This window comes from Ailuropoda melanoleuca, chromosome 8, assembly GCF_002007445.2.
Source record: "Ailuropoda melanoleuca isolate Jingjing chromosome 8, ASM200744v2, whole genome shotgun sequence".
Classification (NCBI taxonomy): Eukaryota; Metazoa; Chordata; class Mammalia; order Carnivora; family Ursidae; genus Ailuropoda; species Ailuropoda melanoleuca.
Window position 1 is genome coordinate 40,157,092 of NC_048225.1, and position 15,968 is coordinate 40,173,059.

General features: G+C 36.2%; 1 protein-coding gene across 2 annotated transcripts in view; it reads right to left on the reverse strand.

Moving 5' to 3' along the window:
- Nucleotides 1-6,745: 6,745 nt before the first annotated feature.
- Nucleotides 6,746-15,968, reverse strand: part of NAALAD2 (N-acetylated alpha-linked acidic dipeptidase 2) — a 48,037-nt gene continuing 38,814 nt past the window's right edge. For both annotated transcript variants that reach the window (XM_034666170.1, XM_019797139.2), the window contains one exon: nucleotides 6,746-7,455. In XM_034666170.1, the coding sequence (XP_034522061.1) occupies nucleotides 7,266-7,455 (190 nt within the window). In that variant the 3' untranslated portion in view covers nucleotides 6,746-7,265. The remainder of the gene's footprint in view (nucleotides 7,456-15,968) is intronic.

Here is a 15,968-nt window from a genome sequence, read left to right on the forward strand (position 1 = left end):
TTAGGTGTGATATATTCTTAAGGTGGCAGAAAATGTAAAGATTATGTGTGTCAACAAATAAAATCCACAAATTGTAAACGTTCAATACATTGGGCTTATTAGAATTAATGGGTTTCTTGGAATTAAAATTGTAAAACTTTAAAAGGCTCCCCCTACTAACAAAAGCTAGATTCCAGTAACAGACTGGTTTCAGACGGCAGACTTCATATTCGAGGCCAACTTGGACTGATTTTGATACCTGAAGGATTTCTACCAGGACACTCCCCCACCTCCATAAAACTCCTTAAATCATTAGCGGGAAAAGGCTTTGTTGGAGGCAGAGGGGAGGAACAAATACAAGGGAGCAAAAAGCCAATATCAGGATAAGGAAAATTAGAACTGAAAGTTAGGTAGAATTCTAGCACAATTTTTCAGGTAGGTAATTTAAAACCATCAGGAAAAGTAAGTGTGTAATAATAGGACTTTATAATTCACTTGTGAAAATTAGAACTGAAAGTTAGGTAGAATTCTAGCACAATTTTTCAGGTAGGTAATTTAAAACCATCAGGAAAAGTAAGTGTGTAATAATAGGACTTTATAATTCACTTGTGATTAGAAGACTTCACAAATTTTGCAGTTGAGGCTTAGGAATTTAGGTATCAGTTACAAGTAATTCAAAACTGCAGACCTAACTATGGCTAATTCTTTGTTCAAGAGTTTGGCAACTAGAGAGGTTGCCAAGCACTTTAAGTGTTTTTAATAGCTTTTCATTTAATTTTAGAACACCTCCATATGATTATATACTATTACCCCTATTTTACTGATAGAGAAGCAGAGGCAAAAGAAAACTACATCTGTTGCCTCAGGTCACATAAGTAACAGATGGTGAAATTAGATTTTAAATTGAGAAACTTTGATTCCTAAGTCTTAAACTCTTTACCATGACACTAAAGACATCTAAGTCACCATGTAAAACCTAAAATTGTAACTGCCATTTGTTTAATAGTCTTTTCTCTTAGTATCAAATGACCAAATTATCATGAAAGGATTGTGGGTTTTCAGTTTTTGCACTAATCATTGGAGCCACTGACCTACTTGATAAGGACCTTTAAAGGGCAGGTGGGCAATTGAGAATTAGGGGTGGAGTAGGACTGAATGAAATAGGCTCATGGTAATGAATTTGTCTTGTGAAGTCTTGTGCATGTAAGTTGGCCTTACTATCATCTGGACTTTGGAACAATTTTCTCCATCTCTGTATACTTAAGATATGGATGATTGAAAGGCTGAGTACATAGGCAAACAACGTCATTGTAATGGGGTGAAAGAAGCAACAGATTAAAGTTATTGGCGTATTATGCAGACTTATTTCAATTATGTGAAACTGGATGGGTTCTCATTTGTGAAAAGTTAGGGAAGATACTCCATCAAATTATAAGGGAAAGACTTTTTAAACCTGAACCTTAAAAGTGTTTAATGAATCAAGAACCACATGTAAAATTGTTATAAATTATAGGTCCCTTCTTCCAAAGGGAGATCTCTAGCATATATGGATGATGTACTTTTCATATATTATGCTTTGCCACATAATCTTTAGACTGGCTGAGTTTTAGCTTTCTTAATAGTTTTTCTCCAGAAAGTTCTGAGTTTGGTAGGTATGAAATTTATAAGGTTTATTAACACTTTTAATAAGATCTAAAAGTTTGTAAGCATCTTCAGCATTGTAGCCATCCCTTTGCTTAATTATTTCATTTAACAAAAACACTTTTTAGTGACTTCTGTGTGCCGGTGATAATTGACCACACAGGGCTCTGTTTCCAAGGAAAGTTAAAGTGTACGACATGTTAATTTGATACATTTATATATTGTAATACGGTTGCCATTGAAGCAATAATTAGCACCTCTATCACATTATGTAATTATTATATTTGGTAATTTTTTTTGGCAGTTAGAATAATTTAGTTCTAATCTTTGTTTTTTTATTCAGTGTACTGGGTATTATATTTCTAAGGCATATTAACTACTTATGAATTTGTACCCTTAAACTATATCTGTTCTTGACCCCACAATCTCTATCCCCTGGCAACCACCATTTTATTTTCTGTTTCTACAGCTTTGGCCTTTCTAAATTCCACCTGTAGGTGACAGCATATAGCACTTGTCTTTCTCTTAGTATAATGTGCCCTAAGTCTATCCATGCCGTCACAAATGACAGGATATCCTTTCTCATGACTGAGAAGTAAGTGTATGTGTGTGTGTGTGTACATACATTTTTTTTATCCATCTATCAGTGGACACAGGTTCTTTCCATATCTTGGCTGTTGTAAATACTGCTGCTGTGAACACGGGGATGCATGTATCATTTTGAATTAGTGTTTTCATTTTCTTTGGATAAATACCCAGAAGTAGAATTATTAAATCATGTGATAGTTCTTTAATATTTTTAAGGAACTTCCATACTGTTATCCATAGTAGCTGTACCAATTTATATTCCTACCAACAGTGCACAACGGCTCCCTTTTCTCCACATCCTTGCTACACTTTTGTCTTTTTGTTGATAGCCATTTGAATAGACGTAAGGTGATGTCTCCTTGGGTTTTTTTGTGTTTGAAAAGATGTCAGACACCATGGGCACACAAGCAGGGGGAGCTGCAGGCAGAGGGAGAAGCAGGCTCCTGCTGAGCAGGGAGCTGGATGAGGGACTCAATCCCAGGACCGCAATCCCAGGATCATGACCTGAGCTGAAGGCAGATGCTTAACCGACTGAGCTGCCCAGGCATCCCTCCTTGTGGTTTTAATTTGCATTTTCCTGATGATTAATGAAGTTGAGCATCTTTTCATGTATCCGTTGACCATGCAGATGGACGTCTTTAGAAAATGTCAGTTTAGTTCTGCCCATTTTTTGGATTCGTTGGGTATTTTTGTGTACAGTTGTAGGAGTTTTTATGTGTCTTGGATATTAACACTTTATCAGATATATGATTAGCAAAAATTTTCTCCCATTCTTTAGCTTGCTTTTTTCATTTTCTTTTGCTGTGTGAAAAACTTTCAACTTTGATGTCTCATTTGTTGATTTTTTTGCTTTTGTTTGTGCTTTTGGGGTCATATCTCAAACATTACTAGGACCATTGTTGGAAGCTTCTTCCCTGTTTTCTTGTAATATAAAGTACCAGGTCCTATGTTTAAGTCTTTGATCCATTTCAGGTTAATTTTTGTGAGTGGTAAAACATAGGAGTCTAATTTCACTGCACTGTGTTTATCCAGTTTTCCCAACACCCATCTGCTGAAGAAACCATCCTTTCCCCATTGGCTACTCTTTGCTTCCTAGTCAAATTTATTAGTTGACTTACACATGCAGGGGTTTAGTTTTGGGCTCTCTAGTTCTGTTAGTCTATATGTCTCTTTTAGTGTTGGCACTATGCTGTTTTTATTGCTGTAGCTTTGTAGTATAGTTTGAAATCAGCAAGTGGGATACCTCCAGCATTGTTCTTTTCCCTCAAGATTGCTTTGGCTATTTGGGGTTCCATACAAATTTTAGAATTGTTTTTCTGTAAAGAATGCTGTTGGTATTTTGATGGAGATTGCATTGAATCTGTAGATGGCTTTGGGTATTATGGACTTTTTAATATTAATTCTTTTGATCCATAACACAGGATGTCTTTCCATTTGTGTCTTTTTTTTCAGCAAAGCCTTAGTTTTCATTGTACAGATCTTTTTACTTCCTTGATAAAATTTATTGTTTCTAATGCTGTGAATGGGATAATTTTATTTTTCAAATATTTCATCCTTAGCATATAAGAATGTAACTTATTTCTGTATATTGATCATTGTGTCCTGCAACTTTACTGAAATCGCTCTTTAGCTCCAGCAATTTTTTGGTTGTGTCTTTGGGATTTTGCATATACAAAATCATATAACTGCAAATGGGACAGTTTGACTTCTTCCCTTCCTGATTTGGATACAAGGGAAAGCTTTCAGTTCTCAGCTGAGTATCATGTTAGCTGTGGGTCTGTCATAAATAGCCTTTATTATGGTGGGGCACGTTACTTCTATACTCAGTCTGCCAAAAGTTTTCATCATGAAAGGATTTGCATTCTGTGAAATGCATAGATGATCATGATGTTTATCTTTCATTTCATGAATGTAATGTGTCACATGTATTGATTTGTGTATGTTGAACCATCCTTGTATCCCGGGGAAAAATCCCATCTAACCCCGGTGTGTAATCTTTGTGTGATCTTGAGTTCAGTTTGCTCATATTTTGTTGGGAATTCTTACATCTATGTTTATCAGGCATATTGGTCTATAGTTCTTTTTGTGGTTTTTTGTTTTAGAGAGCACACACATGTGAGCAGGGTTGCAGGGAAGGAGAGGGAGAGACTCTTAAGCAGGCTCTTTGCCCAGTGCAGAGCCCACCGCGGGGCTTGATCTCATAGCCCTGAGATCATGACCTGAGCTGAAANAGAGAGCACACACATGTGAGCAGGGTTGCAGGGAAGGAGAGGGAGAGACTCTTAAGCGGGCTCTTTGCCCAGTGCAGAGCCCACCGCGGGGCTTGATCTCATAGCCCTGAGATCATGACCTGAGCTGAAATCAAGAGTTGGATGCTTAACTGAGTGACCCAGACACCCCTTTTTTTGTTGTGTTCTTCTTTGGCTTTGGTGCCAGGATGTTAGCCTATTAAGCGGAGTTTGGAAGTATTCCCTACACCTCAAGGTTTTGGAAGAGTTTGAGAAAGATTGGTATTAATCCTTTGAGTGTTTATTAGAATTTGCCAATGAAGCCATCTGGTCCTGGGTTANGAGTTGGATGCTTAACTGAGTGACCCAGACACCCCTTTTTTTGTTGTGTTCTTTTTTGGCTTTGGTGCCAGGATGTTAGCCTATTAAGCGGAGTTTGGAAGTATTCCCTACACCTCAAGGTTTTGGAAGAGTTTGAGAAAGATTGGTATTAATCCTTTGAGTGTTTATTAGAATTTGCCAATGAAGCCATCTGGTCCTGGGTTATTTTTTGTACAGGGAGGTTTTAAGTTATTTGATTCAGTCTCTTGCTCATTATCGGTCTGTATTCACATTTTTTCTTTGCATTTGATTCAGTCTTGGTGGTTTGTTTCTAGAAATTTCTTCTAGGTTTTCTAATTTGGGGCATAGAGTTGTTTGTAATAGTCTTTTATGATCCTGTGTATTTTTGTAGTATCAGTTTTATGGTCTTTTTCATTTCTGATTTTATGTCTTTTTCTAAGTCTGGCTAATAAAGTTTTGTCAGTTATATCTTTTTGATGAACCAGCCTTTAGTTTACAGATTATTTAATAGAGATTTTATTTCTGCTTTTATTTCTTCCTTCTGTGCCACCTCTAAGGCTTTTTCCTTTTATATGTCCTAGAGGTGTACCGTCAGGTTGCTTGAGATCTCTGTAATTTCTTAATATATGCATTTCATACTAGTTAAACTTGCCTCTCGACTGCTTTGTTGTATCCCATAAGATTTGATGTGTCATTGTCCCATTTTCATTTGTTTTGAGATAATTTATTCCCATTTTTATTTTTTGACTCATTGTTTAGAAGTGTGTTACTTGGTTTCCACATACTGGTAGATTTTTCTACGTTCCTCTTGCTGACTTCTAATTTATACCGTTGTGGTCAGAAAAGAGAGTTGGTATGATTTTAGTCTTAAGTTCGCTGAGATTTGTTTTGTGCCTTGTCATAGGATCTGCCCTGGGTAATGTTCATAGGTGCTTGAGAAAAATGTGTATTATGCTGCTCTTGGATGGAATGTTCTATACATAACTTATAAGTCATTTTGTTTCAGAATGTGTTTTGGTTCAATTCCAGTGTTTCCTTTTTGATTTTCTGTCTGCAGGATTTATTTGTTCTAACAGTATTAAAGTCCCCTATTAATGTATTGTTATTTCTCCATTTAAATCTGTTAGAATTTTTTTAATCGCGGTGCTCTGATGTTGGATGTGTGTATATTTACGATCATTCTCTGTTCTTGATGTCTTTGTTATTTTATCATTATATAATGACTTCTTTATCACTTGTTAATGTTTTTGGCTTGAAGTGTATTTTTTCTGGCATAAGTATGGCTACGCCCACTTTTGTTATCCACCTGCGTGGAACATCCTCTTCTGTTTGACGCTTTGAGCCTGTGTATGTTTTTAGAGCTAAAATGAACTTCCTTTAGACAGTGTGGAGTTAGGTGTTTTTTTCCATCCAGCCACCCTACCCTTCGGTGAATTCAGTCTGTTCGTAAGTACTTGCTACTACCATCTTGTTGTTGTTTGCCTTCTAGTTGTTTTGTGTATCTCTTGTGTTTCCTTTCCCTGTTTCTATCTTTGTAAAGTGGATTTCCATGGTGATTTGCTCAGTCTCCCCTTTTTTTATGTTTCATCACTAGATTTTTGCTTTGTGATTACGAAGTGGCTTACATAAAACATCTCATAGGTAAAGTACTCCTAGGGGGAAGACATTTTTAAGAAATAGTTTAAGCACATATTATAACATCCTTGATTAATTACACTATTCTGCCACAGAATCACTTGTCCTATTCTAATGATCATTTCTTGATTAAAGATGATGAAAACAAAATAACTTGTGAAACAATAACTTGCAAAGGTTACTATAATTGACCCTTCAAGAGTGTGAGGGTTAGGGGTGCCAATCTATCATGCAGTCAAAAATCTGCATATAACTTCACTCCCTAAAAATTTAATAGCTGACAGTCTACTGCTGAGCAGAAGCCTTACTGGTAACAGTTTGATTAACCCATATTTTGTTTATTATATGCTGTATTTTTACAACTAGAGAAACTGTTACAGTCATCAAGAAGAGAACATACATACACAGTTCTGTATGAGAAAAAATCCAGGTGAAAGTGGATGTGTGCAGTTCAGAACCATGTTCAAGGGTCCGCTGTATTTTTAATTTTATAAGAAACTAACCAACTCTTAGGTATTCTTCTGCCTGTACCATTTTACATTTTTACCAGCAATGTCTGAGAATTCCAAGTTCCTTACCATGTTTTATTTAAGGGAATTTTCAGTTACTTTATGTTGTTTCTGCCCCATCACTGGGGTTTTGTTTTATTAATGCTTCGGTGATGAAGTTATGAATTTTTAAAGAGCCAAAAGATCTCTTTACAGATGGACAGGATGGAACACTAAAATCAAAACATGATATGAAAAGATTATAGAATACTCTGGCATTGTGAGTTATCAAAAAACTAGGAAGAATTTTATCCTCAGACTTTCAGTAACACTTTCAATGGCTAGCCACTTGACTGAGACCTTACTATAATACTTCTGTCAGAGTCCCTGCTGCTGCTTGAATTGTAAAGGCTGCAATAGAAAGGTGTTTCTTTACTTCTCTCCAGGCTGAACGAGAGTCTTCTTTATTTTCAACATCAAACAGAGCATCGTAGATCCCAGGAAATGATTCTCCAGCATATTTGTTGTGGCTACTTGGAGCAAAGATGATGTGCCTAATAGAAAAAAACAGAGATGGCAGATTGAGCTAAAGAGTATACATTCATTTTATATGCTTCTCTATGCACTCCCTTTTGTTAGACCACGTCTTAAGAACAGTATGTCTCCTCCTGGCATTCACTTTTTTTTATTCCAAAATGAAGACCTATAATTGATTTAACATACTTATGTAACACTATAATTTTAAGAAAAGAAAGCTGACTATGCATTCACTAAGACTAGTCTCACAAATCATGTTGCCAACCCATACAAATGGAGAAAGTGGTTCATTCTTGTAAGTTATGGACATCACTTGTCTGCCAGCAGATGCCCAAACAGTGATAACAGGTATCCTTTATGGATATATTTAATGAGAGAAGAGACTGAAAAAAATGTGTTGTTTTAGAGATTCAACAAGAATAACACTTGTTCCCAATACTCTTAGGCGCTAAATATCAATAAATAAGCTTGTATTCCCAAAATACAAATGAGGATAATGAAGTCCATTCCACGAAGATAAAGCAGTTATATGTGAATTGCCTGTAGACACATTTAATTTCTGATCTAGAAGGAAAGTTTTGCATTTGACTTCCTATTTTATCTTAGAGGTACCTGAAGAGATCCAACTACTTCTCTTTCCAGTAATTGTGTGGAATTCTGCCTTCCAGGAAGTTAAATCTACAGTCTCTGAGACTCTCTGAAACTATCAAAGTCCCTATTCAATCTAGTAGGAATTTATAATGCAGATCATTTAGATTATCCAAAGTACATCAGGATTTTTTTTTTTTTTTTTAGATTAGTTAGTTATTTGACAGAGCAAGAGTACAAGCAGGGAGAAGGACAGAGGGAGAGGGAGAAGCAGGCTCCCTGCTGAGGGCTCTTCCCCCTGACATGGGGCTGGATCCCACAACCCTGGGATCATGACCTGAGAGGAAGGCAGATGCTTCACCAACTGAGCCACCCAGGTGCCCCAGTACATCAGGATTTATTGCTCTTGGCTTTTAAATCTTAGTATGGCCTCAAATGGATCTTCCTCATTAAAGCCTGTGTAGGTGCTAAACGGTTTATATAAAAACATTGATATTCTGACCTATATATGAGTTATTACAAATAAAGGTGGTAGCTATTCATTAGTATACTTGCCCTTTACTGGAGAACTGTAAAAGCAGAGTATAGGGAAAATATACATAGATACAAGGATTGTACAAACCTGGTTTGAATCCTCGAACTGGCATCTAATAGCCTTATGGCCTTCCACCTTGGTTAAGTTCTTAGGTAGTCTATTCTTTTTGATGTGGTTATAAATGGAATTATTTTCTTCATTCCCCTTCCGAATAGGCCAGTATTAGTGAATAGAAATAAAATTTCTGTGTATTGATTTTGCATCTTCACCTTACACTGAATTTGTTCATTCTAACAGTTTTTTTGATGGATTCCTTAGGTTTATCTAATATATAGTCATTTGCAAATAATGGTTTTACTTCCTTCCAATATGGATGCCTTTTTCTTGCCTAATTGCTCTGGCTAGGACTACCAATACTATGTTGAAAAGAAGTGGCAAGAATAAGCATCCTTGTCTTGATACTGACCTTGGAGGAAAAGTTTTCAGCCTTTTACCATTAAATATGCTGTCAGCTGTAGGTTTGTCTTACATGCCCATTATTAAGTTACATTTCTTCTACATGACTTTGTTGAGTTTTAATAAAAATGGATGTTGAATTTTGTCAAGTGCTTTTTCTGCATCTATTAAAGACTTTTATCCTTCATTTTGTTAATCTATGTAACATTGATTTGTGGATATTGAATCATCTTTGTATCCCTGGAATAAAGCCCATTTCTGGTATGTGATCTTTTTAATATATTGCTGAATTTGGTTTGCTAAGCCTTATAGAGGATTTTTGCTTTTATGTTCATCATATGGGCTAGTAATTTTCTTTTGCCATCCTTGTTTGATTTTCCTATCAGGGTAATGCCGGCCTTTTAAAATGAGTTTGGAAGTGTTCCCCCTTCTCTTTTTTGGAAGAATTTGAAAAGGATTGGTACTGATTATTTTTTCAGTGTTTTGTAGAATTCATCGGTGAGGCCATCTGGTCCTGGACTTTTGTTTGTTGGCAGGTTTATGATTACTAATTCAATTTCCTCACTAGTAACTGGTCTATTCACATTTTCTGTTTCCATATTCATTTCTTCATGATTCAGTCCTGGAAGGTTATATGTTTCTAGAAGTTTGTCCATATCTTCTACGTTGTCTAATTTGTAGGCATATGATTGTTGATCGTAGTCTCTTATTTATTTCTGTGGTATCAGTTGTAATGTCTCCTCTATTTATTTGAGCCCGTTCTCTTCTTGGTGAATCTAGTGAATGGTTTATAAATTTCATCTTTTGAAATAATCAGCTCTTCATCTTATTGAACTTTTCTTTTGGCTCTTTAATTTCTATTTCCTTGATTTCCTCTGTTGTTTGTTTCCTTCTAACTTTTGGCTTCATTTGTTGTTCTACTTTGTTGAGGTGTGATGTTCGGTTGCTTGAGAGTTTCACTTTTTTCTGAGGTGTAGGGTATTCATTGCTGGTGAACTCCAACCTTAGAACTGCTTTTGCTGCATCCCACAGATTTTTCCATGTTATATTTCCATTTTCATTTTTCTCAAGGTATTTTTGTGTCTTTTGATTTCATTGACCTTATTAGCTGTTTAATAGAATGTTAGTTTCCACCTATTTGTGAATATTCCACTTTTCTTCTTGTAACTGATTTCTAGTTTCATACCGCTGTGGTCAAAGGAGATGCTGGATGTTTCATTCTTCTTAAATTCATTAAGACTTGTTTTTTGGCATAACATGACCTCTCCTGGAGAATATTCCACATGCACTTGCAAGAATGTGTGTTGGAATGTTCTGTATGTATCTTTTCATTTCATATGGTCTAATGTGTCATTTAAGGCTAACGTGTCCATAGTGATTTTTTTTGTTTGGAAACTAGTCATTGATGTGTAATNAAACTAGTCATTGATGGGTAATAAAAGTCTCCTCCTGTTACTTTGGTCTGTTAATAATCTGTATGTTAGGTATTTTTATGATGGGTGCATCAATATTTACAAATGTTATATCGTTGATTGACCTTTTATTGTGTAATTTCCTTCTTTGTCTCTTATTACAGTCTTCATTTTAAAGTATTTTGTCTGATCCTAGTATAGCTATCCCTGCTTTCTTTGGCTTCCATTTACATTCGGTATCTTTTTCCATGCCTTCGTGTTTAGTCTGTATGGGTCTTTACATTTGAAGTGAGTCTGTTCTAGGCATGATATAGATGGGTCTTGTTTTTTTATTCATTCAGCCACCTTGTCTTTTCATTGGAGCATTTATTCCATTTACATTTAAAATAATCAGTATTTTCATACGTATTGAAATTTTGTGAGTTGTTTTCTTGGCTGTTTTGTAGTTCCTCCTTGTTACTTATTTTCTTGCCCTCACCCTTTGTGGTTTGACGGTACAGTATGCTTAAATTTTATCTTTCTTGTATCTAATACAGGCTTACCTCATTTTATTGTGCTCTCCTCATTTTTGTTGCTTCTTTTTTTTAGTTGAAGGTTTGTGGCAAACCTGCATCAAGCAGGTCTTTTGACACCATTTTTCCAACTATAATTCAGTTATTCTTGTAATATTTCAAACTTTATATATAATTTTACTGGAATACATTTGACAATACAGTGTTACTAGTTTTCGGGTGTGTAATAGTAATCTGACAGCTACATACATTAAGAAATGCTCACTGCAGTAAATGTAGTTACCATCTGTCACCAAAGTTATTAGAGCATTATTGACCGTATCCCCTGTGGTGTACTCTTCATCCTTGTGGCTTATTTATAACTGCAAGTCTGTACCACTTAATCCCCTATTTTCCCCATACTCCTGCCACCTTCTCCTCTAGCAGTCATCAGTTTTTTTTGTTGGTTCGTTTGTTTTGAAGTGAAATTGTATGGTATTTGTCTTTCTCTGACTTACTTCACTTAGCATAATACCCTCTAGTTGGGTGCATCCATGTTGCGGATGGCAAGATTTTATTCTTTTGTAGGGTTGATATTCCATTGTATATATACCACGTCTTATCTACTTCATCCATCCCTACGTTGGCTATTGCAAATAACATTTAGGTAAAATAAAGACACATATTTGTATTTAGTTAAATATGTATTTATACATTTAGTGTTTTGGGGTTTTTTGGCATAAATACCCAGCAATGGAATTACTGGATCATGTAGTGTTTCTATTTTTAACTTTTTAAGGAACCTCCATACTGTTTTTTTAGTGCCTGCACTAATTTACATTCCCACTAACAGTGCAGGACAGTTCCCTTTTCTCCACATCCTCGCCAACACTTGTCTTTTTGATGCTAGCTGTTCTGACGGTTGTGAAGTGATACCTCAGTTTTGATTTGCATTTCCCTAATGATTAGTGATGGGGACCACATTTTTCATGTGTTTCTTGGCCATGTGTATGTCGTCTTTGGAAAGATGTATATTCAGGTTATCTGCCCACTTTTTAAATTGATTATTGGGGACTTTTTGTTGAGTTGTATCAATTATGTATTTCAGATATGAACCACTTATTGGATAGATCATTTGCAAATTTCTTCTTCCATTCAGTAGGTCGTCATTTTGTTGGTTTCCTCTGCTGCAAAAAAGCTTATTTTGATATTTTCCCAATAGTTTATTTTTGTTTCCCGCGCCTATGGAGACCTATACAGAAAACATTGCCAAGGCCATTGTATAAGAGATTGCTGCCTATGTTGTTGGGTTTTATGGTTTTAGCTCTCACATTTATTTAGGCATTTAATCCATTTTGAGTTGATTTTTGTTTGGTGTAAGAAAGTGGTTCATTTCATTTGTATGTTGCTGTCCATTTTTCCCAGCATCGTTTATTGAAGAGACTCCATTGCACAGTCTTGCCTCCTTTTTGGCACGTTACTCATCATACAAGCATGGGTTTATTTCTGGTCTCTCTGTTCTGTTCCATTCACCTGTGTGTCAGTTTTTCTGCCTGTGTCATACTGATTATTATAGCTTTGTAGTGTATCTTGAAATCTGGGATTGTATATACCTCCAGCTCTCTTCTTTCACGAGAATTGCTTTGGCTATCTGGGATGTTTTTTGTTGTGATACAGATATGAGGCTTTTTTATTCTAATTTTGTGGGAAACGCTGTTGATATTTTGATAGGGATTGCATTTGTTTTTATTGTGTTCCATTTTAGTAGTATCTAATAGTTTTCAGAGTACGGATCTTTCGCCTCTGTGGCTAAATTTATTCACAGGTATTTTATACTTTTTGATACAGTTGTAAAGCAGTTTGCTTAATTTCTTTTTCTGCTACTTTGCTAGTAGTATATAGAAATGTAATAGATTTCTGTGCATTGGGTTTCTACTGAATTCACTGGTTCTCATTTTTTGGTGTTGTTAGGTTTTCTGTATGTAGTCCCATGTCATCTGCAAATAGTGACCGTTTTATTTCTTCCTTACCAATTTGACTGACTTTTCTTTTTCCTGTCAGCTGCAGCTAGAACTTCCAAGACTATGGTGAATAAAAGTAGCAGGAGTGGGCATCTTTGTCTTGTTCCTAATCTTAGAGGAAAAGCTGTCAGTATTTCACCATGAGTATTAGGGTACATGGGGGGTAGGTCTTATATGACCTTACGCTAAACCCACTTTACTGATACTTTCTATCATGAACAGATACTGTATTTTGTCAGATGCTTTTTCTGCATCTATATTAATTTGATCATAGGATTTTTACCTTTTATTTTGTTAATGCGATATACCACATTGATTTGTGGATACTCAAAAGAGTTGTACCTCTGAAATAAATCAACTTGATCATAGTGAATGATCTTTTAATACATTGAATCCACTTTGCTGTTTTATGGAAGATTTTTGCATCTCTCCTCCTCAGGGATGCTAGCCTTAATTTTCATAATCAATATATTTTAATTGCTGCAATCTTATGATGAAACTGTAATGGATGAAGAGTTGCTGCTTATGGATAAGCAAAAAAAAGTTCATTACTTTAGATGGAATCTACACCTGGTAAAGATGCTGTGAAGATTGAACAGTGGATTCAACAGTGGCAACAAAGGGTTTAGGATATTACATAAACTTATTTAAATGCAGCAGCAAGGCTTTGAGAGAATTGACTCCAATACTGAAATAACTTGTACTGTGGATAAAAGTCAGTCAAGCAGCATCACATACTACAGAGAAATCTTGTAAATAGAACAGTCAATTGATGTGGCTGACTTCATGGTGTATTCTTTTAAGAAACTGCCACAGCCACTCTAATCTGTCAGTAGCCATCAACATCAAGGCAGAACCCTCCGCCAGCAAAAAGATTGCAACTAGCTGAAAGCTGAAATGGTGGTTAGCATTTTTAGCAATAAATTAAGGTATGTAGTTTTTTTAGAAATCCTTTGCACACTTAATAGACTACAATATAGTATAAACGTAACTTTTATATGTACTAGGAAATGAGGAATTTCACTTGACTTGCTTTATTGCTGGTGTCTGTGACCTACCCTGCAGTAGTCAGAGGTATGCCTATGTAGCTTTTGGTTTGTGGTTACTGTGAGCCTTACATGTAACAATGTATCAGTTTAAAGTGGACTTTCATGACTACTGCAGTTTAACCCTGAAGGCATTCTAAAGCTCTCCCTTCTTATTCTTATCCACCCCTCATCACCATGTTTTGTTTTCTGTGTCACATTTTACTTCTTTTTAATTTTGTGCATCCCTTATTATTGCAGTTATACTTATTTTTACAACTCTTGCCTTAGCCTTCATACTATTTAATCCATTACCTTTACTGTTTATCAGTAAAATTTTCACTCTCCTGTTTTGTTAGTAATTAGCACCTTTTCTTTGCAGCTTTTAGAGAACTCCCTTTGCCATTTCTTTTAAGACCAGTTTAATGGTGATGAATCCCTTTAGCTTTTGTTTGTCTGGAATATTCTTTCTCCTTCAGTTCTGAATGATAATGTTGCAGAATAGTGTATTCTTGGAAGTTTTTTTTGGTTTTGGTTTTGGGTTTTTTTTCCAGCACTTGGACTATATCATGCCAGTCCTTTCTGGCCCGCAGTTTCTTCTAAAAAATCTGCTAAATATCTTATGGGGGTTCTTTTGTATGTAACAAGTAGTTCTTCTCTTGGTGCTTCTATATAAAACTCCTTGCCCTTGACGTTGTAATTATAATGTGATTTGGTGTGGGTCTCTTTTGGTTCCCTGGATCTGGATGTTGGTTTCCTTCTCTAGGTTAGGGAGGTTTTTAGCCCCCTTATCTCCCTACACTGGGAATATTTTCTGTAAGTCTCTTAAGCGTTTTGGTTTGGTTGTTTTCCTGCTCTGTTTGGGTGAGTTCCAGTGCCCTGTCTTTGAGTTCAGTGACCCTTTCTTCTGCTTCATCTCGTCTACTGTAACCTCCCGCCCCTAGTGTATTTTTCAATTCAGTTGTTGTACCCTTCAGTTCTGTGACTTCTACTTGGTACTTTTCTCTTTTTTCAACTTCTCACTATGTTCATCCATTCTTCCAAGTTTGTTTAGCATCTTTGTTGCCATACTTTGAACTCTTTATCAGGTAGATTACTTATCTCTGATTCATTAAGCTTTTTTTTTTTTTTCCAGTTTTACCTTCTTTCTTTGGAATCTATTCCTGTTAATTCTTTGTGGTTTTTTTGTTTTTGTTTTTTTTTTTTTTTAAGCTATATGTTGGTTTCTGTGCATTAGATGAAACAGCCACCTCTCCCAATGTTGAAGGAGTAGCCTGGCGAAGATGAACCTTTTCATTTAATCCTTATCTTGTTTGTTTCTCACATTTTGTGATTGTCCCAGCAGCCTGTTTTTAAGCTCCCAGTATTGAGGGTGTGCCAAGACCCGTCACTGTACCAAAAGGGAGTATTTCATTCAGGATTTAAATTCAGGGTGATTAAAAGCTGCTACCTGAGGGTTTGGTTTCCAAAGTATGCAAATACGTATCATGTTATGGGACTGCAAGCAGAAGCTGGGGTGGCCACCAGAGCCAGGTGATAGGGAGGTGTCCCTTAGACACAGTAGTAAAAATTGGAACTTCAGATGAGTAGATAAGTTGCTCTCTGGAATATACCAGCAAGCTGTAATAAGGAAGAGCACAATATTGGTATTGCCCCAACCTACATGGTCCGACAGCATTTCCATAGGCCTCTAGAAGAGTGGCAGATCTGAAGTCTGCCCTGCAAGAAGGAAATATGCTGCTTTTACAAAATGAAGAGCTGCTATCTGGAACAGGCAGAGTGAGAACACAAAAGATAGCACCTGCCCTCTGAGGTCCCTGGTAAGGTTTACAGTTAATCCTTAGGATATGTGTTTAATTTGTAGCCATGATGGTAAACTTCTAGACTGCTTTCACTGGAAGACTGAGCTGCTTCCGTCTGCTGCCTCTTGCTGGGCCCTGGAGGTAGCTGTTTAAGACCTTTTTCTCCATTGCTTTCAGTCTTGTGGGACCTGTGAGCATTG